This window comes from Pteronotus mesoamericanus, unplaced genomic scaffold, assembly GCF_021234165.1.
Source record: "Pteronotus mesoamericanus isolate MK-2021 breed Mesoamerican mustached bat unplaced genomic scaffold, CSHL_Meso_final contig_169, whole genome shotgun sequence".
Classification (NCBI taxonomy): domain Eukaryota; kingdom Metazoa; phylum Chordata; class Mammalia; order Chiroptera; family Mormoopidae; genus Pteronotus; species Pteronotus mesoamericanus.
The window spans coordinates 17,529,958-17,557,933 of NW_026555068.1; the positions used below are offsets into that span (position 1 = coordinate 17,529,958).

The window sequence follows — 27,976 nt, forward strand, 5'->3', positions numbered from 1 at the left end:
AGCACGCAGGTGACGGAAGCTGGGGTTGGTAAAGCGCTGGGTCGTGAGGCTGCGTGACCGCCTGGTTTGGAGTCAGGGCTTTAGACTTAGAGGGGCGGCCAGTCAGGGGCCGCGCGTCCCGTTTCCCCGGCCGTCCGCAGTCATGCCCCCCAGGACCCAAGGACCCTCAGCCGGGCTTGCTTAGAGAAGACGCGGCCGCCCAGCGCTTGGGTCCTTTGCACGGTCGGCCGCTGGAGAACAGCCGGGCTGAGCGGCGGGGAGAAGCAGGCCACTGCCGTCGTCTAGGGCCTCGGCCCGGGGACCCGTGGAGGATGAGCTGGCTCTTCCCCCTGACCAAGAGCGCTTCCTCCTCCGCAGCGGGGTCCCCCGGCGGCCTCACCAGCCTGCAACAGCAGAAGCAGCGCCTGATCGAGTCCCTCCGGAGCTCCCACTCCAGGTGACTGCTCGCTCTCTCTCCGACGGGCGCGAAGAGCAGGGCTGGAAGGCGGGCTGGTAGTAGTCCCAGCCGCAGCTCCTCAGGCCGCCTGGCTCCCGACGGCTGACTCATTCGCATAGACTTCCCTTCGTCCTGGGTCTCCATGCCCTTTCTCCCGTCTCCGGCCCGAGTTCAGGATGTTCCTCCGGCCCTCCCCACCCCCTCTTGCCCCTCTCAGCTCTTCTAGTCCTGACCCGCTCCTCCTCCCTGACACACGCTGCTGACGGTAATCTCTCTCTTCGGTCTTTATCCAGTATCCCTTTCCCGTGCCCTGCTTCCTCGCTATCTTGGACCCCTGATTGGTGCTTTGGCCAAATTATTAGAATAATGTACTTGGCTAGAAAGAATTGTGAAGACTAATACCAAGTTTAAAAAGAGTGGAAGATTGGCCGGAGGGGGCGGGGAGTGAAGGAACTGTTGCAACATCAAAGGAAAGGAAAGCCACAGTTGTTATCAGTGAATTCTCCTCTGGGAGTGACACAGTCAATCCTCTTAAGTCTCTAAGATTTACCCTGTTCCAATAACCTTTCCTGCCTGGCAACTACCATTCTCTGTACATTTCTCACTGTTACTCTTGTTCCCACACTCAGGAATTGTCCGATATTCATCCTGCTTGTTCTGTTGTCTTCCTATGAGGTTTTCATTTTCAGCCTGGTCAGATTAGAAATATTTTGCATTTCACATGATTTCAGCTGTTTTGCTGGTTTTTTGCTCCTTTTAAATTGCAAATATCTGTGGCCTCAAATGGTTTTCAAAAATTAGCGCTGCTGCATTATATTATAGTATGAATTATGCAAGTATATTTACTTAACAGTGTCACGGCATACATGTTTAATGTAAAGATGTTAACTTCGTTCAGACTTAGCCTTTTTAAAATAAACTTTTCATTCATTTAATAAATATATATGTATTCTACGATAACCCGTCAATTCCCGTTTAATTATTTATCTGTTACTCTAATAATTTTTTCCAAGCAAATAAGTTATGGTGTAGAATAGTTTTAAATTAGATTGTTAAGAGAAGAAGTCACTGCAAAATCAGCTTGGCTTAACAGGCCTATTGCTGATTGAGCTTCAGATGTTTCTTGGTTCTTTGTCTATATTGTTCAGCTTGTTCAGAACTTTCGAAAGGTGAAAATTTGTGATATGTCACTGGAAAGAGCGGCATGCAATTTGATCTAATGGTGGCTTTCTTTTTGGAAAATTAAGTTCATAGAATTCTCATAAGTCTTTTTTCTAAAAAGTGTTCTGTGCCAACCTGTTAGAGCTACTCTTACAAGATATGCTTATAAAACAAGATGACTTATCTTTAACAAACAAAAGTTTGTCCTGCTCGAAAGTGTCACCTTGTAAGACTATTTATATACTAAAGTAGTACTACTGTTGCCAAAATACTTTTTAGAACCACACTTTTAAAGTTAATTGCTTTTAAGCCTTTAGTATATTATGTTAAATATTCTCATTCCTGGCTAATTTTTATTCTTCGAAGTTGGAGCTGAATTTCTGAACTACTCCAAAGTCTTACTGCTAGAGCTGGTACATATAGGAAGCAATTGATCTGAAATGTATTTTTCCCTTTTTTTGGCCAAATAAGTTGAGATTCTAAAGCAGTAATTATTAATCTAAGTAGTTCTGGAGTTGGTTTAAGAGATTAGTACATACTCTGAGTCAAATGCAGGAAGGGTCTGTTTTACTTGTTATTTTTTGAGCCAGAAATTGTGGACGTATAATTGGGCATGTGTATCTCCATGTTCTATAATGCTGTACACATTTAAGTACTCTTTATTCCTGCAAGTTCTTTTATAAAACTACTTGAAGTTTTATTTTATTGAAATATTTCACATTTAGAAACTGAACTTGGATAATTAGGAGACAATTAAATACGTCATGTACTTTCAAGGAATGGTACGATTCCAGAAAAAAATGACACCCACCTATTTTTGTTACATCTGCCTTTTCCACTCATGACATACATGTGAAAACTAGCTAGTAAAAATGATCATTTATCAGTGCAGTATACTACAACTTAAAGATTTCTGTGTCGCTGGACACGGTGATTGGTTATTCTGAACGTGCACTGCGCAAAAGTTGAAATGTTTTTAATGGTGTTTTAATGAATAGTACAAAGCTTCCTAAAATGTTTTGAATGGTATTTTAATGAATAATACAAAACTTCCTGAGTAATACAAAACTTCCTGTTGATACTGCCCACCTCCCTCATTTTTCATATCTATCCTTTCTCCAAACGTGAGATCAGCAGGTGCTCCTGACAGTGGAAGTATCTGACCTATTTTTTCTGCACTCAAGAACCTGCCACCCCCATTCTCTCATCTACCACCTCTTAATCATCTTTTAACTCCTTATAATTCAAAAAATTTTATTTTAGGCGAGAGCCTGTTTAGTGCTGTTTCTCTCTGAGTGTAAACTCCCTTTTTTGTTACTATAAAAAATTCTTCCTCATCGTTCTCAGGCCTCTCCTAAAGGTTAGACAAGTTTTTTGTGTATTTCCTCATCTAAGTCTTACTGGTTAAGGCACGTTTAACCAAAGCACGGTAATGTGTTTGTCTGCCATGAAAATGGAAACTGAAAGTTATATAGGCTAGGCTCAAGTAATATAGTCCACCTCTGAATAGCTGCCATCCCAATAATCGACTTACCACCAGTAATTCCCAACCTTCTGGGCAGGAATAGAGCCAATTCTGTTGTTTCTTCCACTTCCTGTTTTGTTTCCCAACCAAATACACTTCCCCTGACTTCTTGGAAGAACACCTGTTTTTATCTGGGTTCCCTGTCGGCAAGGCCTTATACTTATTGAAGGCTGTGTGCTCTTTCAACTTCAGTAAGTAAATAATGACTGTTTATGCCCCTTACAGTGGTTTTGTTCCTCCTGCTTAGCTTAGTTATTGTGAAAGCAGGACTCTTAACCTACTTTTGGTCAGTGGCAGTTGGAGCAGGAGTCTGCTGGGGAACAGTTCAAAACATTTCCTCAGTAATAGAGATGTCCAAAATGAAATGCTTCTTAGATTTTGGCTGTTGTACTGTCACATGGTCCCTCCTGAAGAGCTTGGATCAGGGAAGGAAGACAGGCTGACTACTGAATGTGGGTAGAAAGCTGTAATGTCCATGATAATATTGTGATGCCAAATTAACCAGTTCTGGAAACTTCCTGCCTCAGGACTTCTTTATGTATGAGATTAATAACCCATTACTGTTTAAGCCACTTTCAGCCTGATTTTTCAGTTATTGTACAATAGTGGAAAATATCCCAGGTGATATCCACTAATCCCAAATGTAAAGATTCTTCAGAAGTGAAGCTGTTAATTATTTCTTTGCATTTTACCTACAATCAGGAAATACTAAAAACTGATGGTTTTAACAGTTACTATCCTAACTATACTAGTTTTTTCTCTTTCAACATCTAAAGTTAATTATCCTACTTTATTATTTTATTTCCTTAGTTCTAAAACCACAGCTATGTTGTAAATGGTAATTATTGCCTGTAATTAACTATGTAAATTCAAAGTTATACAAATAATAATTTTTTATTACCTTTTGTTCTGGGATATCGGCTATCTCAAGTAAAGGACTTCTGCATTCATTTTAATAATCAAGTACATAGTAATTCTGGTACAATTTTTATTTTCAATTAAAAAAGTCTAATTTGGGAATTACGTTGATCAGAATTGCTTTTTTCTCTCCCCTTACTTTGGGATGACTAATAGTCTTAATGGAAGGGCCCTGTACCAGAAGTCGGGAGATGCCGCTGTGTCAGTAGCTGGCAGTGCAAACTCAGATGCTCACACGACCGCAGTCCCGGTGTTGGCTCCCTGAACTGCTGCTGCCCTGCCTCCTGTGAAAGTCCTTTGGTTCCTCAGGTTCCTCGATGTAAATATTCTCTTGGAGATCAAAGGCAATAAATTTGAGCGACATAAATGGAAGGAAGGAAAAGTTACTGACCTGAGAAAACCGATTTGACTTTCGGTGAACGAAAATTTTGTCATCACACTGCCATGGATTCCAATTCCGGCTCTAACGTCTGTATACTAGCACTGTGACTGCTTGGCAAGCCACTCAACCTCTCTGAGCCTCCTTCTGTAAAATCAGGAATTTTGATTCCTATCGTGCAGGGCTGTTGATATTTAAGTAATATGTACACTCACATATTAGTGTATCTGGCACATAGTAAGGATGTGACAAATTGTATTCCTTTTCGCACTGTGTGGAATCTGTGTGCCGCCAGCCTTTGCCTCTTCGCCCCTGAGCCCTAGCCTGTCGTTTATGAGTCCTTCACAAGTCTACCTGTAGCTCACCTGTCTCTGGCCGGACTACTTCTGACTTTCCATTCAGAAAATAAGTCTGTTCCAGAGAGTTTCTACACAAAGGCAATGTGCCTCTTTTAAAGGATTTTAGGTGTAACACGTGTGAAGAGTAGAGCATATTACCTGGCACACAGTAGATTCTCTGTATGTGGCAATTGTTTTTATTTTATATTTTAAAAATACAAGTGCCAGTCTTCATAGTCTTTAAAAATTGTTTTAAGATTTTCTTTTGCTGCCAATCCCGAGTACCATTGCCAGCGTTTATAATTTGAGCTTATTTTCATTTTTTCATTGAAGTTTCCAAATTATCTTTTTTTTTTTTTTTTAAGTCTGTTACTTAGAGAAACATCAGGTTCACAATAAAATTGTGCAGCAGGTACAGAGGTTCCTACATGGTCCTTGCCCATGTAGGAACAACTTTTCTTGTAAAATAGAAAGATCTGGAAAGATTGGCAACAGTTCCCACATCACAACATTAGCTTTGAGCTGAAGAGTGGCCGTCCCCATTAATGGGCTGCCGCTTCTCCGTTTTACCAGCTTGCAGTCACTCACTGCCTGTTGAACTGCAGGCAACTGCCTTCACTCATGTACGTTATCTGACAGTTACAGGTATTTGAGATTAAAACTTCCTTATGGTAGGAAGTCACCTTAATTTGCTGCAATAAAAAAATCCAAGAATCTGCTATGCCTTAGCTTATCGAAGCTATAGAAATCTACAGAATGTCAGTATTTTTACTCCGTAAATGAATGTTGAGATCATAGTAAACTTTAAAATGATATCAAATAATCCCATTATTAAGTGAATTTTGATACATTAAATCATATACAGTCCTTTATAACCAGTGATTAAAAGTTGTAATTGTGCAGTATATGACACAGTAAAGCATGCTACCATTTAAGCTTCCTAAATAGGATCCTAACAGCTCCAGTGCTACCTCTAGTTAATTTCCCCTTCGTAATCTCAGTCAGTACTTACCTTAAAAAAAAGAAAAACTTGCCACATAGGCACTTGTTTCTCCATTGCTAGTTAAATCCAGCCACATCTACCTCTCCCATCCTACCTATGAACTCCTACAAAAACCAGAAACAATCTAAATATCTAAAAGTAGAGAATACAGAATGGGTTAAACAATATCAGAATATTATGCTAATAATATTTTTTTAATTTTTAAAAGATATTGTAAAATTACATTTACTGATTTAGAAAGATAATTACAATAAACTACTGAGTGGGAAAAGAGCAAGCTACCTAATTGTATATGAGGTATAATTATATTTTTGTTTTAAATAAGACTGAATATAAAAAGATGATTAGGTTATATACCAATATGTTGGCAGTGGTTATCTTGGGGATGTGAGATCCTGAGTGATTTTTATACTTTTGTGGGTGAAAAGGGGGTTCTATGGAAACTAAGCCCACACATGTTCTGATCATAAATTTATAACTGGACAGGTCATAATGAATAGTCACGCCCGAGGCCCATCTAATTCTTTTAATAAAAGGTTTATCTCTGCCTTAAGTAAGACCTATCATTATTATTGTGTTCTAGGTTAACACTCCTTTAAAATAAGTACATAATCTTAACTGTCTGTAACCCGGTCCCAGCTTTACTTTCTCCCACTCTCCTATAGTCTTCCTTATGTTCCCTCCTTAATTTCAAGTGCATAAATGACGCTGCTAAATTGTCATTCTCCAGCATTTGAGATCTTGCTTCCCAGCAACTCCTGTCAGTTTGGGCTCAAATAAATTCTTATAAAATTTTGTGCAGGTTTGGACATTTCTTATGTTGACATTCTCTTTGCTTGTTCTTTTTCAGTGAGACTGAATTATTTTTAAAGCAAGTTTTTAAAAAGTTATTAAAAATAGCAAAAACTTCTAAATCCCATTTGTGATGAATATTAAGGGAATGATTCTCAGGTTCATTAAGGAAAACAAGTATCTGCCATTTTGTCTAATGCAGCTAGTATGGGGGAGGGACAGTTTTCCTAGACTGTCTTAGAGACCCTGGCTGGGTCTGAAAATTAAACTGACAGATACACAGGAGAAAAGCACATAGATTTTTGCCATCTAAGTTACACATGACACAGGAGCCTTCAGAAGGAAACGAGGGCCCAAGAAACAGACCTGAGTGTGTTATGCCAGGCATGGCAGAGAGGGGGCGGTCGTGGAGCAATGTGACGAGTTAGCAGGGTCAGGAAATTGTTGTAACGGGGGGAATTAGCAAGGCCTCTTCTGATCTTCCCTGTCATCCTTTTGTCTTCCTCTGAAGGGCATTCCTTTCCTGTCCTATTGATGTAGGGAGGGGTCATATGACCTGTGTCTGGGAAGAAAGACGAAGGCGGGGGGGGGGGGGGGGGGGTGGTCAGAGGAACCGCCCTGCTTCTGCTGTTCTCTCGATCTCCTTCAGTTAAAACACCTAACATGCCAGGGTGTCGTATGTGGGGTAACGTGTGCTGAGCTTCATCAGTTGCCGTGATTAACTTGTGTTGGAATTAGTTAATGATGGTTCTGCTCTCATTAATGGTCTAAGGACATGTTACCTTTAGTTATCTGTGATACCTCATTTGTGAAGGAAATGTCAAAAATTTTAATAAATGTCAAGAATATAATTGGGGCCACAGTGAATTGAACTTTACTAATCAGTGATTTCACTAAAAATTATTTTAATCAAATTTAATTTGTTTTCTACAAAAATAAAAACAAGTCTAAAAAACTGAGTTAAAATCTTAGTGCCACAAATTTAGGCAGGCTCCAGTAAACGTTTACAAGTGTGTTCTAAATGCTTATTTAATAATAACTGACATATAATGAGTAATTTTTATGTGCTGTGTGGAGGGGTTTCCATGTATTATCTCACTTATTCTAACAGCTCTTTCAGGTAGGTAGATACTGGTCACATCCCAGTTTCCCACTTGAGAGATAAGGCTTAGACAGGTTAAGTAACTTGCCCATGATCATACAAGTCAATGGTGTAGCGGATTTGGGCCCAGCAAGCCTAACTTAAGAGGTCATGCTCTTCATCACTAAGATGTTCTACTTGGCTTTGCACTGGTGGATGCTTTTGTGACCCATGTTCCCTTGAAGCAGTGACACCCCAGGGTTTGAGAATAACATAAAGGAATAAAAACTTAATAAAACCTTATTGATTACATGGTGTTCATACAGCCGAGGATACAGTCAGTATCCTAGTCCAAATGTGATCCCCAACGAGAAATGTTCAGAAGGTGTTCGTTAAATCCTAGTATTGACTCTCGTCTTTAGTCTCCTTTACGTGTTTCTTCTCTGCCATAGCCGCATTCCATGGATGCCAGAGGAGGAAGCTTATCACCATCTGTAATTTCTCTGTAACTTTATCTCAACACTTTCAAACCTTTCAAGCTACCTAAAATTTACATATTCTAGAGGCTAGGTTTTTATCAAAAGGCCAAAAAATGTGGTATTTCAAAGAATGAGGAAAATGAGGTTTTCTACAGCTATTAGTTGAAGCAACCAAAACAACAAAAAATAGTTATGTAAATGCTAGACCTTGTTCAAAGGTATTCATGCTTGAAAAAGTTTATGTCCATTTGAATATTAAACTTTCAACCATAACTCATTAATACTACTTACCATTTTTTTCCTTTGGAAATATTATGAATGTTAATTAGAATTCCATGTGAGCCCCACAAAATTTGGTTGGTAAATTATAATTGTAAAAATGTATGCCTGCAAATTAACAATAAAATAAAATTGTGAATGTAGAATGTTAAGTTATACAGTAGTTGGCAATTATGTTCAGCTGCTAGGAATAAAGATTCCCCAAATAGTGACTTACACGCAATAAAAGTTTGTTTTTCTCTCTGCCTAGTCCTCCCTAGTGCCTGCCTTCCATTCTCAGGGCCACCAAGGGTCCAGTAGAACTGTTTGAAGTCCAGCTATCAGGTCTAGGAGAAAGGGCAAATAGCCTCGTATCAAGTCTTTTGTTCTCCCTTAAGATGCTTTTCTGGAAATTCTACCGCCGACTTCAATTTTTTTCTGTCTTATTGGCTGGCACTTAAGTCTGTGCAACAACCAGCTGCAAGGAAGACTAGAACATTGCTATTCAGAATAAAATTGGGCTTCTCTTTGGAAGAAGGGAAGTATTTGTTTTTGGAGAACAGCCAGCAGTCTCCATCATAAGGCTGTAGGAGACATCTCATCCAGATAATTTTAAGTACAGCTGGGTAGTGGCTGAGTCCTAGTCAGAACCAGATGTCTTGCTGATCTGTATTTATTAGAGGGCTCACTATTGCTTTTACTAGTAATTAGTTAGATAAACTCCTTAGTGCACGAGTTATTCTTAGCCTCTTTACCTCAACATCTAACCCCTCTATCCCCACCCTCACCCACACTCACGCAGTTGGATATTTCAGAATATTATTGCCTCTTATTTGATAAATGTTTCTATGATCATTTTTCCCTCAAGATACAAGTCACATTGGCCATCTAGAATCTGTGATTAAAACTAAGAACAGTTTTAGTAGGCTCTAAAAGCATTTAACATTTGTCCTTGTATTAATGGTTTTATAACTTCAGGTACATTAGTTTCTCAAATTTTCTCTCACAGCATAGCCGAGATACAGAAAGATGTGGAATACAGGTTGCCGTTCACCGTGAACAACCTGACAATTAACATTAACATGTGAGTGAAATTGTACCCTACTTTTCTATGTAATATGACTGAAAAAAGTGTTTTTATTATTTTCTTAATTACTATTAGAAATAAACTCTTTAAAGTGAACTATTTTAACTATATCAAAGTTTCACAAGTTTGTGAAATTAACATTTTGTACATTGCTATAGAACTATTAAAAGAGGAAATGTGATAAACAGATGTAATAAGAATCATTAATGCTGTAATCAGTGTCATTAACCTGCACTAAAGTCTTAGCTGAAGGTAAGCTGAAAGAGTAAGAATAATAATAACAATCAATTAAAGAGATCATGTATGGGAAACCATTCGAGATATATTCAGCTTTATATCAGAAAGAATTTAAAATCTACTAGTTTTCAGAAACATAAGCTACATCAATCAGAATGTTCAAGGCTGAATTTGAGCTGCTGATTATTTTTAAAGAAAAAACTAAAAGTTAAAAATATAATTATCAGGTTATTAAGTTATAAAGAGGAAAGCTGGACAAAGTGATTGTTGAAATACCCATTTAACCTTAAGTGCAATTATTGGTGTTTAGTCTGGAAGAATTAAGTTCTTCCCTCAGATTGCATTAGGTGGCTAGCTTTTAGAGCCAGTGTTTGGGTGGGGTGAAGAGGCACCTTCCTGGAAGACAGGAAGCATGGCTTACTCATTGCTGTATCTAATCGCCTAGCAGAGTGCCTGCACATAGGCACCTAGGAGGCCTTTCTCAATCCTAGAGGAAGGAGTGAATTAAAGCATGACTATAATATATAACAGTGCCAAGCATTATGCTATGTTATCTTGATACCTAGCAGCTTTTTGAGTCCTCACAGTAGCAAATGAGGGTAAATTACAGACACGTAGGGAGCGATCGCACAGCCAGGATACAAACCCAGATTGGTTGGGTTTCAAAGGCCATTCATGGCCTGTTTTACCGAGCTAGTGTAACATCTTCAATTGTGTAAGTTGTTTTATTTCTTTTCATGTCCTATGTAACAGCTTAGTAGGAGAAGCCATCAAGGACCCAGCTTTCTTCTTGACATTGTTGCCACCAAATAGTTTTTTGAGCCAGTAGGGAACAGAGAGGCAATTTAAAGGGACAGACTCTTCCGAGTTTTAGAGATTTGGAAAACAGTTTCATACCCAGTAAAATCCCATTTTTTAAGACTTCACTCCTTGATCTTAGATTTGTAATCGTTCAAAAAAGGTTAAGATTTTCACTTTTTGTATTGAGAATTTACTGTTTTTTATTCAAAACCATGTGATTGGCCTCAAAATTGGGAGAGAGGTGTTAATTGGGGCATTAGAAAAGAGCCATATAGAACTAAGGCATTATGACAGCTATAATGTTTCATTTCTAGTACCTTCCATTCTTCCCATTTACTCTTTAAAAATTCAGTAGATAGTGAAATAATTCTTGGCAGCATTTCAAAAGTAGGAAAACCACAGGTAAAAAAATAATATGTCCAGACCTGTGGTCTAGTAACTAACCAGGCTGAGTTAATATGACTCACCTGCTACAAATGCCTGATCTGATTTTAGTGGAGATTTATATGGTCTGGTATGTTGTGTTTAAAAGCAATTAATTGTCACAATGTGACAAATATTCCATAATTCAGCGCATCCATATTCCACATTAAGAAAGTTTTACTGTATGGAATTACTTTTGTATCCTTTTGTATATTTTCAGTCATCTCATCAACCATAATAGAGCACTTATTACTGAATAATTAATCCAAATGAAAGTATGAACACTTAATTTGCTTTTAGATAACATTGTTTTAGGATTATTACTATGTAATATAACATTTGTTGTCTTTGTTTTTGTTTTTCATCTGTTCTACCTTTACCAGATTGCTTCCTCCACAATTTCCTCAGGAAAAACCAGTGATCAGTGTTTATCCACCAATACGACATCATTTAATGGATAAACAAGGAGTATATGTTACCTCTCCATTAGTAAACAATGTATGTTTATGGTATATTTATTTCAGAGTAATATAACAGGTGTATTACTTTTATACTAAATATTTTAGAAATCTAAAATGCACTTAAAATCTCACTTTAGAATCAGTAATTAAAAATAAAATTTTTTTTTCCACTATGGTAGTATTGACTCGAAGGTTGTTTTTCAGTGGTGAGGACCTGTTGGTCTTAGAACTTTGGTTCACAGTAGACCTTCCATAGTTGTTAGGAAGAAGTAAAATCCAGATATGCTTTAAAGTTCTCAGGATACACATGTGATTGATTAATGTGAAGGACTGTGACAATGTACTCTCAGTATGTACCTTTGAACCTTCCAATTATTATAAATAGTGAAGTATGGAACTATTTCAACTCCATCATTGATTAAATAGACTTTTAACTTGACTTATGGTATTGATTTTATTGGAAAATATTTTAAGTTATGGATTGCTAGTATGTTTATTTGACACAATAGCCTTTGCTTTTTATTTAATTCTCGACTTGCAAAAATGGATTTAATATTAAGCTTTAGAGTGAAGTCATCCTAATGAGACCTTGTCATCTTTTTCTGAAAGTGATTTTGATCATCCTGTGTTACGGTTATTTTCAGTTTACAATGCACTCAGATCTTGGAAAAATTATTCAGAGTCTATTGGATGAGTTTTGGAAGAATCCTCCAGTTTTAGCTCCTACTTCAACAGCATTTCCATAGTAAGTATATTTATAACAAATGTTTGTATATATTTATTTTAATCAAGTTAAAATATAGTTTCAAAATCAAATGAGGCTAAAAAGCACTTCTCTGATTCCTACATCCCCATCCTCACAAAAATACATTTATACTTTTCAGAGGCAGTATTGTTCTTGTTTTATCTGCTTCTGTAATATTTACCTTCATCTTAATGAATAATATATACATGCTGCTATCTCTTTATCCTATTATTTTATATACTGTTAGGATTAATGAGGGTTTTAGTTACAGTTTTCCTTCACAAATCTTCCTTTCCTCTCATCCTCTCAGTGAAATTATATCATGATTTTTACTTAAATTTGTTTGTGGTGTTTTTATTACTTTGACTCTCTACAGATTTACTGTTGCTGAACCAAATACTTTGTCATAATTAACATTCATAATTAACATTTCCGTATTAAACTTTGTGCTTTTTTCTGGAGTTAATTTTAGTTGCATTTTCCATTGGTTTTGTTTTCTCAGACCTTTTTTAATTTTCCTGCTAACAGCCTTTTTGAGGCCCTGCAGTCTTTTACACTCTCCTGAGGGTACATCTCGCTTTCACCTCTGAGTGGTTGCAAAGCAACTTCCATGTTTTAGGTTTTTTGGTTTGTTTGTTTTGTTTTGTTTTGTTTTTGTCATAGCAGTATTCCACTTACAGGTGCTAAAATCTTTTCTGCTTACTAAGGCTCCATAGCAAATTAGCCACAAAATTATGGACACAATTAAAAACAGTGAATATATTTATTGCGCGCCTTAATCTTCCATTTGGAAAGGGTTCATCATCGCAAAGCCCCTGATTCCTCTGCTCATCGTAAGTGGGCCCTCATGAGAGGTCTCGCCTGGCGATGTCAGCCAGGATACTTCGGTGTGACTGCTGTGTGTCTTGGGCTTCCTCACAACAGAATGGCTGGTTTTCTAGCATGAACATCCTGAGAGAGAGCTATGAGAAAGTCGTAATGACTTAGTTGCATGAAGTCATTCACTTCTGCTACCATTCTCTCTGTGAAGACATTGATCGATGCCAGCGGAATGCTCAAAGTTGAATTGTATGTCTTCTAAAACATTTTTCTTTTTCATGGAAACTAAAATGGGGAGGGGGGTCAAAATTTATCAATTTGTATAATACTTCAGTTACATAACTAGTGTCACCTGCTATGAACGTATTCTATCTGTAACTTCATAACCATTGTTAGTTAGAACAATTAGGAATAATTTTCCAAATTTCCCCCTACATACTAATCTGATGTTTCTCTTTCTCTTTAGCCTATACAGTAACCCAGGTGGGATGCCTCCTTACGCCTCTCAGGGTTTTCCATTTCTTCCTCCATACCCCCCGCAAGAAGCTAACAGATCTATCAGTTCTTTATCTGCTGCTGACACTGTTCCTTCATCAACGACAAGTTATACAACAGCCAAACCTGCTGCTCCTTCATTTGGCATCCTTTCAAATCTGCCATTACCTGTTCCCACTACAGACAGTTCAGCACAGGTTGGTATCTTCACTTACCTAAATTTTGTATCTTTAAGACATTAATTAAATACTTATTACATGTCTCCTTGTGCCAGCCACTAAGTCAGGCACAAAAGATAAAAAGATTATTAAATCACATTTTCAACTCAACAAACTCAGAAAGTCACCATCATGTATTGAAAAAATGAACAAGACTGTCTTCTACTCTATTGGATGTAAATACGGAATGTCCTATAGCGTAGGAAACAGTCTGTAGTTACGGTGACGATACATTGGAAAGAATGGTCAGCATTCCCAGGGGCCAAGGTAGAACGAGAAGGGAAGATGTGAAACCCTCCCCGATGCAGATATTAGGTGCTCAGTTAAAATGAGGCAAATGAGAGTGAGTAAGTTTATACTTTGATACCTGGTAATGAATTTGCCAGGATGACCAGCGGCTGCATAAAACGTTCTGTGGAGAGGCAACAGCATTAACAAAGGCATGGAGGCGTAAGCTGGACCGTGTATTTGTGAAACTGCCTATAGAAAGATCTCTGGTTTTCTGTTGCGTAGGACTTAGGCAACGGCTCAAGAAATGATTCTGTAGGAGGAGCCGATTGTGGAGGGTCCGTAATAGCATACTAATTGCTTCGGTGTCCCATTAGTTTAAAAAATTATGTGCTCCTCAGTTAAGCTGGTAACTCGCCATGTGGGATATTACTGAGGTAAAGATTAATATTTGTGCCTTTACCATATAAAGGAATTTAAAACATTCCTTTTTTATTACCCCTAGTGAACATCACCCATAGTAATACTCAAATATTATAAAACCTTATTATATCCAACTTTACTAGTTGTAGTGTTTGTAATAATTTAGAATGTAGACCCAAGTATACTTTGTTTTCTAAAATCGTTCATAATTGTATTAATGAATATTATGAACAGACTACATGTAAAAGCATAAACAAAATGACAGAACTTTTCATGAGTTTTCGGTTTTAAAGTCGTGTATATTCAAACGATGGGTACTCTATTCCTTATTTACCCTGCTGTCTCATTGAAATTAGTTTTGTAACTATTTAGACTTTTGTCAACTTACTAATGTTCTACAATATGTAATTCCTTTCATTTGAGATAAAAGTATTCATATATTTCAGTGAAATCCACAGACAGTTTGCCACACTTGTCACAGATATACTTGAGATTGATTTCATGGCTTATACTGGCCCAAGAGACCTAACAAGGTACTCACATGACACCCCCCCCCACCACCACCAAAAGGTAACTCTGTATCTATATAGGTACACTGAAAACAACACAGTAAAGCAAGCAGGGGGCGTAAGGACAGTGTAAAGTATGAAGATGAAGATGTGATCATGAAAACAGGATCAGTTAGAAAGATGGCTCACGTTCAATACCATTTTAAACTCTCTTTAGATAAACCAAAATGGTTTTGGTTACAAGATGCCAGATGTCCCCGATGCATTTCCAGAACTCTCAGAACTAAGGTAAAAAACTTGGAAAATAACATTGATATTTGTTGTCTGTTTTATTTGTAAATACAAAGCAGAACTTCATTAAACAAAAGTATTTTTTAAATCTTCACTATTTCTAAATTATGGTTGTCTTAGTGAAGAAGTTTTTGAAATCACTTTTGTGTCTTGTAGCTTGTATTTACTGAGCGATAATATTTACCCAGGGACTTTCCTAGATGCCAGGAATGATGTAATAGTTACCAGCATAACAGTATCCTTTCTCTTGTGTGGCTTACATTCTTGTGAAAATGATTTCTTAGTACATTATAGCTGGAGATTTCACAAAATATCTTGGCCTATTTTAGAACTTTCCAGTTTTCCATTAGTAGATAGACATTTGTACGTTGAAAAACAGATTAAAGTTCTCATAAAGTAATAGGAAAGTGATTTTATAGAGCCAACTTTTACTCAATTTTATGGGAAATAAGTTTGTAATATTCAAGTTTAAGGCACCATTTTTATGGAACCCTTCTCTTAGATGGTCCATGAAAAAAACACGTGTTTTGTGGCCATTCAACTTTGGGAAACATTGCATCTTTTCCATCCCCATTGAAAGTTCACAATACTCATAAAGCTCTTATAACTGAGAGTACTAAATTCAATATTAAAAAATTTTGCACTTCTTTTTGTCTTTTTTAAATTCTATTTTGTTGAGTATGCTATTACAGTTGTCCCAATTTTTCCCCTTTTGCCCCCCTCCACACAGCACCCCCACTCCCTCAGGCTATCCCTGCACCTTTGTTCATGTCCATTGGTCATGTGCAGAAGTTCTTTGGCTACTCCATTTCCTGTATAGTACATTACATCCCCACGGCTATTCTGTAACTACCTAATCACTTCTTAATCCCCTTGCCTCTTCACCTACTCCCCCACACCCCCTCCCATCTGGCAACCATCCAAACACTCTCTGTATCCATGATTCTGTGTTCTTCTTGTTTGCTTAGTTTTTTTTTAGATCCAGTTGTTAATAGATATGTATTTATTGCCATTTTACTGTTCATAGTTTTGATCTTCTTTTTCTTAAATAAGTGCCTTTAACATTTCTTATAATAATGGTTTGGTGATGATGAACTCCTGTAGTTTTTCCTGGTCTGGGAAGCTCTTTATCTGCTGGCTCTGTGGCTCTGTGTGGGGAGAGTTCAGCAAAGGAACACTGGCCTTTGCCCATCATTCTTTCGGGGAGAAAGCTGTCCCTGAGAGCTCATCTTGATTCCAGACATTTCAGTTCCTCCCCTGACACTGGTACCTTTCAAGCTGCTGCCCTGGTGCTGAAGTTCACAGGGAGTGAGTCTGAGTAAGTCTGTGTGCAGGTTCTTTAAGAACTACTTGGGACTCCAGACGTTTCTTCCACCAACTTCAATCCCCACTGGTTTTTGCTGCCAGAAGTTATGGGACTGACTTCCTGAGACTGGAACCCTAGGCTGAGGAGCCTGGTGTGGGGCTGGGACTCCTCGCTCCTGAGATATCCCTCCCGAATTTTTATCCACCACATGTGGGTGTGGTACCAGCCCATTCCATGTCGCTGCCCCTCTACCAGCCTGGATGGATGTGGTTTCTTTAATTCCATAGTTGTCAGACTTTTCATTAAACTTGATTTCTGATGGTTGTGAGTAATGGTTGTTCTATAGTTTAGTTGTGTTTTTATGTGGTTGTGTGGAGAGACAAGCTGTGAATACCTATGCTGCCATCTTGACTGGAAGTCTCCCTTTTTGTCTTTGAAATATATCTCATCAGGAGTTTACAGCCAAATACCCATGAGGAGTGTTAGAGTTAAAAAAAGTTGTTTAGCTTTACTTGACCCAGTGTTTTACTCTCATTTTTAGGAAATAGTGACTTCTTATTTTCTGCTAGTAGTCATAAATTAATGAAGGTTTACAGTATATATGACATACATGTTAAGGGTTTATATGCATTGTAATGCTACAACTCCATGAAGTAGCTACTATTGTTGCCACATTATAAAGGATTCCTTTTTCTTCCTTTTTTAAAAAACAATGAAAATGTCAAAAATACAAAAAGGTGAACCTCTTTGCATGACTTGCTTCATGTACCCTTCTTCCAGCTTTACTTTTGGGAAGTATGGGTATGGGTCATGATTATTTTAAACGAAATATCAAATAATATGTTATTTTTACCTACAGGTTCTTCACTAAATTTCTGTACCAGATAAGGACCTTTTCTTTACCATAACCCAATCCACATCGTAATCATACCTACAAAATTAATCATAATTCTTTAATATTATCTTATTTCCCCAGGGTCTTAATAATCAAGTCTTTTTGTTGGTAGCCTCTTTGAATCAGGATTCAAAACAAGGTCTACCTATTGCATTTAAAAATAAGGTATCTCCTATGAATCTTTTAATGGTGTACCATTTTCCCCATCTTTTTATACACACACATACCCCATACACATTTATACACACATATACATAACTACGTAAACATAAATACATGAATATAAATTATACACATTTTATTATATATTTAATGAAGAATTCATTAGTTTTCCTGTAGGATTTCCTCTATCCTGTTTCTGCCTAATTGCATTCTTATGGTACCATTGAAGATGTTTCTCTGTTTCCCATATTTCCTTCTTTTGGTGGCTATAGCTAAAGATTAGAGTTAGATTCAATTTTTATCAAATTGTGTTGTATACCATAAACTTACACAATGTTACATGTTAGTTATATCTCAATAAAGCTTTAAAAAGAAAGATTTAGGTTGAAATTTTTTGGCAAGTTTACTAACATCATAATTAGTGCCTGCTTCCTTAAACGTTACATAGGGCAGCATGATGTCTGGTTGCCCTCTTTTTAGTGACATTAAGATAGAAACAAGGTGACAACACCTAAACTCATTGCTTATCCATTTTTTTATTAGGGGTTGCAAATGTGATTTCCTACTGCCAGAATTCACCAGAATTCTATGAAGAAGAACTTTCCTAAATCAGCTATTTAGTTCTTTTGAAATATAATACAGGAAAGACAAGATAAATGCTTGATTTTTTTCTGTTATTTATCACAATCACAAGTTGATGCACAAGCAGTCTCCAAAGGTTCTGATAGGCAAGGGGTTTTTTGTTTGTTTTTATAGTTTTTGTGTCACTAAGAACTCATACATTTAAAAAAATACATTTAATTGTTTCAGTCCATTGCAGTCATTATTCTTTTTGGTAAAAGTCCTGTCTGTAATCAATAGGAAATCCTTCCAAGTTGGCTTCTGTATCTTTCTGGCAAAACAAAGTTTCCATGGGCTCACTATGAACATTTCTTTTCTCTAACCTGAAGTCAGCCATTTCTCTGAATGATACTTACTCTTTTTGAAAATATCAGTACTGACCAATAGATGCCAGAATTACTGTTGTACTTTCTTTGGGAAATCAAACTGTTTAGAAGGGTGCTCAGAGCAGTTGGCAGAGGACAGAGCACACAGTCAGTGGAAGCATTGGGAAGAGGTAGTCTCAAAGGAAAGGTGAGGAGGCTTCCGAGGGAGGCAGAATTGAAGAGAACAAAGTCTGAGCTAATAACTAGGAGTTTCCTGATGAAGCTCACTGGAATAGTAGTACCTTAGGTCCTTTTTTATGGACTATAGGTCATTATGTTGGCAATTTATCTGCAGTTTGAAGATTTGTAGTTTTAATGGCAAACTCTAAATTAAAATTAAATTGATGTAAATTCTCTGCAACCTTAGTTTTTGAGATGTTCAATAACTGTATACTAATGGTCGAAAAATAACAATACCAATATTATTACTATGAATACCGAATGCAGGATAAGATTTTGAAATTTGTTTTTGTTTTTACACTTCTTTTTAGGATATATCACACCAGACATATATCGCCAAATAATATCTTTTAAAGTCTCTTCAAATCATATTTTTCTGGATGATTATATAACTTAGAAAAAAAGTTAGAATTTTTGAGACAACTTTTTTCTTTAACACTTTATTTTGATTTTTAATTATACATTGCTTTTGTATGGATTTGTAGTCAAAACTAAAAGATATGTTCAGAAAGGTTTAGATTCCATTCTCATCCAGCTGCCTTCTTAACCCTGTAGATACTGATTTTTGATTCGGTTTAGCCTCTAAGCTTACATTTGTAATACATGTACATACCTTTTATTGTGACAGCCACATAGGTTAAAATTGGGAGGTTGAGCCCTGGCCAGTGTGGCTCAGTTGGCTGGAGCGTTATCCTATAGTCTGAAAGGCCGGGTTTCAATTCCCAGTCAGGGCACATACCCAGGTTCAGCTTGCAGGTTCAGTCCCATTGGGATGTAAGCAAGAGTCAACTGATCGATACTTCTCTCTCATCGATATTTCTCTCTCCCTTTCTCCACCCCGCCTCCCCATCCTCCTTCCCTCTCTCTCCCTCTCTCCCCTTCTCCCCCACTCACTCCGTCCTTCTTTCCCTTCCTTTCTGAAAACAATGAGAAAGTATCCTTGGGCAAAGAAAAAAAAAAAATTGGGAGTTTGATATGGCTGTTCATGTACTCTAGTCTTCGTAGTCCTATAGTGATTTGACACTACATTCAGGCTATTTTATATTCCATGTCATTGATGTTTTATTTGTTTTTAAGGTTGTGATTTGACTTGTATGTATATGTACCTCAAAAATTATTTTGAACCCTGTCAGCTGAAGGAAAGTTAAATGTCATGAATATTTATCATAATGCAGAACAAGTAGATTATTGATAGTCATTAACACATTTCTGTTCTGTTTCTAGTGTGTCACAACTTACAGATATGAATGAACAAGAGGAGATATTACTAGAACAGTTTGTTACTTTGCCTCAACTAAAACAAATTATTGCTGACAAGGATGACTTAGTAAAAAGTATTGAGGAGCTGGCAAGTATGTGTTTCCTTATTTCTTAAATTTCCTAAGAAAATGTGATTTTTACCTAGGAATAAACCAGAAATTTATCTTATAGGAAAAAACCTGCTTTTGGAGCCCAGCTTGGAAGCCAAAAGGCAAACTGTTTTAGATAAGGTGAGTTCTCATTTTAAAGCAATACATATAATTTAAAAATAGAAGAAAATAGCATATTTGTTTTCTCTTTTAGTATGAATTGCTTACACAAATGAAATCTGCTTTTGAAAAGAAGATGCAAAGACAGCATGAACTAAGTGAGGTAAGATTGTTTAGTTCTTTTTGTTTACCATAAGAATTTTTCACTTGAATGTATGTAGGCCACATTCTCACTTTCATTTTTGTCAGAAAGCATTTATTAGGTGTCTGACTTTATAAGGCATGATACCTTTAAATGCCGATGAACAGCTCTCAGTTATGAGGCATTAAAAGTCATTTGTGATCGTCATGTAAGAGTATGTTTGGTTCCAGAACAGAAAAATGTTAAAAGCCCCTTAAATAACATTTCAGGGAAAGTTATTATAAAGCTGGTTTAACTCTTGCAATAAAATGTAGCAACAAAAGACTTTTAACTTTAGATTCACTTGTGTAAGCTTCTGTATAGATACCTTAAAAGAAAAGTAGGCAGATAGAAAAATACATAAACGTATAACTCACCACAAATACTAAATTTTAAGCTAGAAATCTGGTTATATGAAAAACCAAAAGCATTTTATAGAAGTCAATTCAGTTTTGAAAATATAAATCTGTAAAAATAAAAGAATAGAGGACATAATCCGTATATCTCATATCAGTAACTAACATCATAATTAACAATAGTCTATTTTCTTTAAAATCAAGAATTCTAGAAGTTAAAGCCAATGTAATAAAACAAAATAGAAATGAAACAACAGCAAAAAAAAAAAAAATCATGGTAAAGGAGAATATACATTTATAATGGATTTCAGATGTGGTCATTCTTTAGAATTAAAGAAATCATAGTTAACATTGAGCAATTATTCCGTGTTTTGCATTGCACTAAGCAGTTGACATCTATTGTCCATTATTCCTCCAAAACCTCTGAGGTAGATATTACATTCTTTTTGCTTTGCAGATAAATTGAGGAGAGGGGTAATAAATAGCTTCCCTGAGTTCATATAAACAGGAAGTATCAGAGTGAAGAGTTAAGCAGTCCTGTCTCAGTCTTAACCCAAAAATCCGAGAGAGCCAACTGGAACACTCATAGATGCACATTTGAGCTTAGTAGATGCTGAAGAAGCTTCTCACAACAGTCAACATCATTCCTCGTAACAGACTCTAAGCAAAGTTAGGAAACTTTACTGAGTAGCCTAAAAGAACACTTGAGTAAATGGATCAACATGTAATATTCATGGACTGAAAGATTAGGTATTATAAATATTTCATTCTTTCCAAAATAACCTCAAAATTTAATATACTTAGAATCAAAATCCCAAGAGTATTTTTTTAAATTTTTGACTGATTTATTCTAAAGTTTATTGGAAACACTAAATGGGTAAAAGTAGTCAGAAGAGCTTGAACAAAAAGAAACAATGAAGACAACCTCCCTTCCCCAATATCAAAATATGCTGAAAAACTGTATTGTTTAAACAGTAGAGTAGTTTTGTAGGAAGAGAAAAATAGTTCTCTAGAATAGACTATGCAGTTCAGAAACAGACTCATGTATATGAAAATTAGAAACAATTGAGGATTTAATAAATATAATTGGCCATCCATTTAGGAAAAGATTCTTATCATACCGTCACAGTAACATACTCTGCAGGGGTGTCCAACCCGCGGCCTACGGGCTGCATGCAGCCCAACAAAAATCATAAATTTACTTAAAACCTTATTTTCGCTCATCAGTTTTCATTAGTGTTTGTGTATTTCATGTATAGCTCAAGAGAACTCTTCTTTCAGTGTGGTCCAGAGATGCCATAAGGTTGGACACCCCTCGTAGAATATTTAAGTAGAAACCATAAAATAATGAGAGGCAACGATCTCCTAGGATTTTTTAAAAGATTATGTAGGAGAAGTCCTTTGTAAGCATGACATAATAAGCAGGAGCATAAAAGAAAGAATTGTTATATTTAAAATATTGATATATTTAAAAGTTATATATAAATTTAAAACTTGTTATATTGAAGATCATAAAATCAAAACTGAAGGGAACAAATATTCCTCACACATACGACAAATATTAATGCCAATGGTTCATAAATATCCCTTACAAATAGGCCAAAAAAAACCCAAAACCAACCCCGAAACAGGAAACTCACAAAAAGAGAAATATGAATGTCCAGTAAGTATTTTGATGTAACAGTTATTCTGCCCCCTGGACCACTTACATAAAAGTTGTGTGAAGTGATTTCTTGAAATACTTAAAAAAAACCCCAGCATGGTTTCTAGGCTCTTCTCTAGATGTACTCAGGATCTTTGCAGATGAGGAATCTGCATACTTTTACACGCTGAAGTATGGAGGCCACTTCACTAGACTACTGTTGCCAGGAGTCCAGGAACCTGTCCTGTTTTATTCCTCCACTATACCCAATACCTGCTCCAGTGCTTGACACATATTAGGTTCTCAGTAAGTAGTGTAATGAACAAGTAAATGAAAGCATTTGAAAAGATGCTTAACCTTCTGACAATAATAAGCAAAATTATATCATCTGTGTGAGTCAAACTTGTAAAGATTGATAGCCATCGTTGGCAAGAGTGTTAAGAAAATGGTGCCTTCCTGTACGTTCCTCCGCATGATGTATGATGATGAGTTACCACCACCTCACACCCACTAAGATGACTATATTAAAAATAGATTTAGTTCTTGGATTCATTTTGAGTTAACTTTTGCTTGAGGTAAAGTAAGGGTTCAGCTTCATTCTGCATGTGGACATCCAGTTTATCCAGCACCAATAGTTGAAGGCTGTCCTTTCTCCATGGTCTTGGCACACATTTTGAAAATACTTGGCTGTATATGTGAAGGTGTATTTCTGAACAAGCTATTGCTTTGATCTGTATGCCTCCTCTTGTTAGTACCACACTGTTTTGATTACTGTAGCTTTGTAGTAGGTTTTGAAATCAGGAAGTATGGATCCTCCTTCTTTATTCTTTTTCAAGATTGTTCTGGCCATTTTGGATCTCTAGAGATTACATACGAATTTTGGCAGGGGTTTTTCTATTTTGCAAAAAAAAAAAAAAAAAAAAAAAGCCAAACAAACAAACAAAAAACACCATGGAGATTTTGATAGGTATTGCATTAAAACTCTAGATCATTTTGAGTAGTATTGTCTTCTTAACAATATTTCTTAACAATATTAAGTCTTCCCATCCATGAACGCAGAATGTCTTTCCACTTTTTATGTCATCTTCAGTTTCTTTCAGCAGTGTTTTGTAGTTTTCACCTCTGGCTAAATTCAGTCCCATTGCTTTTGTCATATTTTGTTCGTTAGAAGCGAGTCACTAGGTCCAGCCCACATTCAAGGGGAGGAGGATTACACAGGGGCAGGAATGCCAGGAGTTGGGGTTCACTAGGGATTGTCTTTGAGGGTGCCTACCACGATGATCCGAATACTGAATTCCAAGAGAGGATAGTGATTTGCCCAGTTTCTCTCATTTAATAGTTTGCAGCCAGTGGACTGGTTTCTCTTGTGTTAGGTATCCACCTGTATCCAAAGGCTGAGGACCTGGGTGGTAGCAGATTTCCTCAAAGAGAGTCTAGGTAGTGCATATAGTGAATTGCTCCTCCCTGCCTCTGCCGTTTTCTTTCTCTGAGGACTTTTCCTGATCGTTATAAACTAATATGGCACCTGATTTTTTTTTTTCCAGAGCTGTAGTGCGAGTGCCCTCCAGGCAAGATTAAAGGTAGCTGCACATGAAGCTGAGGAAGAATCTGATAACATTGCCGAGGACTTCTTGGAGGGAAAAACTGAAATAGATGATTTTCTGAGTAGCTTCATGGAAAAGAGAACAGTATGTAATACTCTTTGGTTGAGGACAAGTGACAGCGTAATAATAAATTAAGTATATTCATGAGTAAAAAAACGTTAGCACATTACTGAGCTGGAGTTTTTGAGTGCCATGAAAGGAAACTGAAGAGCCTCTATTGAGAATGATAGCAACACCTTACTGTACCTTTAAATCTGCTTGTTGTGAATACACAAGCAGGTAAATCAAATAATGGTTCTGTTTCAGAAATGACAGCGCCTGTATCATTCTGCAGTAAAGGTCACAGATCAGCCAAGCGTAGTCTTAATAGTCGTGATCTACTCTGGAATGACCTGTTTCACAAGTTACTTTCACAAGAGAGAATAAGCTACAGAGATTCATTTTTTTAATAATATTAAGAACATTCTGGAATAGTTTCAATTTGATGATTATTTCCATTCTATTTAAAGAAAAATCAGGGATATCTGCTAAGTAGTATTGTGCCCTTTGATGTAGTCTTATACATTAATCTAATTTCTCTGAAACCTCACATTTTAAAAACAACCTTTTAGGCCCAGCCAGTGTGGCTTAGTTGGTTAAAACAGCATCTCGTAACTGAAAGGTTGTGGGTTCAATTCCCGGTCACGGCACATGCCTGGGTTGGAGGTTCGGTCCCTGGTCCAGCCACATACGGGAGGCAGCCAATCAGTGCTTCCCTCTCGCATTGATGTTTCTCTCCCTTCCTCATTTCTTTCTTCTCTAGAAGCAAGGAAAAGAAATGACCTCCGGTGAGGATAAATAATAATAATAATAATAAAAAATAAATAAAAATAACCTGTTGTCATTAAACTTCATAAAACATGTGCTGTATATATACGCCTATTCTGTTAAGGAAGGTAGAACAAGTTTTATTATCCCCAGTTTCCATGAGAGAAAAAGTGCAGAGACATTAACAACTATGGTTATAACATTAATGTAAGGCATTGATATTTCATCTGTTGTTCTTTGGTACTATATATGTACCTTGGAGCTTTTGTTTGTTAACTTCCCTGGTTAACAATGTTAGGATTTACTTTCATATTTTTAAAACACAGATATTTGATGTTACATAATCAGAACTGATATAAAGCATCAGTTTATTTTACATTCTGGAAGTTTATAGGTAAAGGTTATTTGCCAGACAAAATTAATTTTTAATTCTTAAATTCTGAACTGCGTTAAACTTTGAAAACTTAAGTGTAAATAGGTTAAAAGAATCATAATTAGAATTCTGTCATAATGTAGGAAGTAGTGGGCAAATTGTTGGAGAAGTGACTGCAATTTGAAATAATTTATCTTCTAGATTTGTCACTGTAGAAGAGCCAAGGAAGAGAAACTTCAGCAGGTGATAGCGATGCATAGCCAGTTCCATGCTCCATTGTAGGTAAGTTGTATTCCAGACGTTTTGCATCTGAAGGCTGTTGGGTGGCTGCTCTTTAATTACCAGAGTCTGTTCTGCCAGCTTCAAGTGTAATATTGTCATTATAGCTCTTACACTATGTAACATGAAGAATATTTTCCAATATATATTAAGCATGATGTTTTACACATATATATGTATATAGCCAGTAGAAATCTTTTGGATATTTTCTTAGTATGATGTTGGCTAAAATGAAATGTTTTTTTGCAACATTGATAGCTGTTTATATTTTGTAAACTATAATTAGTTCCTTTCTCTCAGCTAGTTTGTGGCGTGTACCATATCCTCAATAGTCTTGTTACTACTTCTTTCAAGATAAACTTCCAGTCTGTCTCTTTTCCATCTCACACCAGGATTATTCCAGTAACATTCTGGCCAGTCCCCTGACCTCAGGGTTTCTTTTTTCCTTTTTTTTTTTTTTTTTTTTTTTTTTTAATTTAAGATTTTTTTTTCAGAGAGAGGGGAAGGGAGGGAGAAAGAAAGAAAGAGAAACATCAGTGTGTGGTTGCTTCTCACGTACCCCCTACTGGGGACCCTGCCTGCAACCCAGGCTTGTGCCCTGACTGGGAATTGAACCAGCAACCCTTTTGTTCTCAGGCCGGCACTCAATCCACTGAGTCATACCAGCCAGGGCTGACTTCAGGGTTTCTCCTTCTGCACAGGACTAACAGACTCACCTTCCTAAAACACCACACTATGATCTAATGTCTCTGCTCTGGAACCTATGTTGGGCCCCTAGCAATGACAGTCTCAATGCCCTGTTTTTCTCTTTGGTTTTAAGCCTTCTAAAATCTGATCCATACTTGAGATTATCCATTTTAATTTTCCATTTTTTCCCTTGTGTTGTCTCACATGTCATGTTCTTTTGTTTATACCATGTTCCTGTTGATGGTTTTACTTCATCTCAAGATAGCCTTTCTTTTCCTCTCCATCTGTCTTGTTCAGAGAATGATTTGGTTGTAAGAACTAATTCCTACCCCAACAAGTTTAGGAAAAATGCTGTGTTACTGGTTAATGCTGGGATACAGAATAGAGCCAAATACAAGAAAGTAGAGCTCAGTCACCTGCGAGTGAAAATATGACTAGAGGCTACAGTAGTCAAAGCTGCTTCTCTTTCTCACACCCTTTCCAAGACTGCTGGTTTCTCAGTTCTGCCTCTGCTTTTTCCCTCTTCGGAGCTCTTTCTTTGCTACGCTTGCATATGCTTTGGCCGCTGCTGCCCAGGTGCCTGGCCCTAACGGTTCGGGCAGCCAGCAGAGACCGACAAGGGTCTCGCCGCAGATCCCTGGGAGGAGGCTGGCTGGGGCTGGGCGTGCCCATCCTGCCTCAGCAGTGTGGCCTGGAGATCGGTGTCCTGTGGTCCTCTGCCCCCTCGACGGCCGAGGAGTGGACTTTGAGAAGGGACCACAAGAAGGTCCCTAAAGGGGAGCAGACTACAGGGAAGGAAATAACAGGCGTTTCTATCTCCAGTGCATCTGCCCCTTCTCTCAGTCTAGTTGTGTTTAAGACTAGTGCTAACGTTGAATTGCTTTACATCTTATTTTACAAATCATACCGTCAGGCCCTCTGGGTAAGCGTGGATTTTTAATGTAGAGTGTGCGTTTCCCACAGCTTGAGGAGAAAGTGGGCACTGAGTAATTGCTTCTTTATATGAATATGCTAGAATCCTTTTCTACCTCTTTTTCCCTCATGGTCAAGTTATCTTTTTATAGGTCAGTCTTAATGGGAAGAGAATATAAAGGGATGAAAATTTATTATTTTAAATTAAGTCTTAGGGGTTTTTTTTAATTTTCTTTTCTTTCCAGATTTTCCTGAAAACATGAACTGCCAAGAGAGGAATGGGACACATAACTAAGCACATTTATATTTATGATTTGCAAATTGGCATTCATCATAACAGCTGAATTCATAGAGATACTGTATAGATTGTATACAGAACTGAGACTGATTTTGTACAGATCAGAATGATTGCTATGATCTTGACTTTGAGAAACTCTTCTGCACTATTTGCACTAAAAATGTTTATTTATTATGGATAAATCCTATCATATTTAAGTTCCACTGCTGTTCCTCTCTTATTGATTAAATAATTATGCATGTAATTTAGCTAGTTTTCATATTTTATAAAATTACTTCATTTAAATTTGTATTTTTAATTTGAATCTGCCTCATTTGTTTATCAAAAACGCTTTGCTTAGAATTTTTCCTCTCAACTTTTTATGAAAATATTACTATTTCAGACTATAAAAAGACTTATTTTTTCTCATTCTTCTGGATAACCAAACTTTCAAAAACAGTATCTTTTAAATAGTCCTAGTATAGTAAACATTAAACCTGCCAATGTGCCATCTCAAGAAAGTAACTTTTAATACGTACAATAAATCAAAAGAATAAACCAGCTGCTTTTATATATTGTTTTATTTTTAAAATTAAAGATGCACTTAAGAAGCAATACAGGCAAATAAATATTTCACCTACTAGGAAAAAATTGCCATTCACTTAAATTAGTCCAACGTAAACTTTCATGCTAATTTTTTAATATAAATATGCAATGTGGTCAGATAAGAATAGACTGTAAATTACTAATGTT

General features: G+C 36.9%; 1 protein-coding gene across 1 annotated transcript; it reads left to right on the forward strand.

Annotated features, from left to right (window-relative positions):
* Nucleotide 1: 1 nt before the first annotated feature.
* Nucleotides 2-27,939, forward strand: VPS37A (VPS37A subunit of ESCRT-I). The gene is made up of 12 exons (XM_054566104.1): nt 2-436; nt 9,380-9,454; nt 11,302-11,416; nt 12,024-12,124; nt 13,410-13,635; nt 15,034-15,104; nt 19,861-19,988; nt 20,068-20,126; nt 20,200-20,268; nt 23,829-23,972; nt 25,270-25,350; nt 27,192-27,939. Exons 1-11 carry the CDS (start codon nt 312-314, stop codon nt 25,348-25,350), a joined length of 1,194 nt encoding a protein of 397 aa, XP_054422079.1. The 5' UTR covers nt 2-311; the 3' UTR covers nt 27,192-27,939.
* The last annotated feature ends 37 nt before the right edge of the window (nt 27,940-27,976 follow it).

Bases quoted from the DNA above. Each gene is read 5' to 3' on its own strand.
- VPS37A (XM_054566104.1), top strand. From the start codon at position 312: ATGAGCTGGCTCTTCCCCCTGACCAAGAGCGCTTCCTCCTCCGCAGCG. The intron at 13,636-15,033 runs GTTGGTATCTTC...AACTCTCTTTAG, and splicing joins CTACAGACAGTTCAGCACAG to ATAAACCAAAATGGTTTTGG. The intron at 19,989-20,067 runs GTATGTGTTTCC...TTTATCTTATAG, and splicing joins AAGTATTGAGGAGCTGGCAA to GAAAAAACCTGCTTTTGGAG.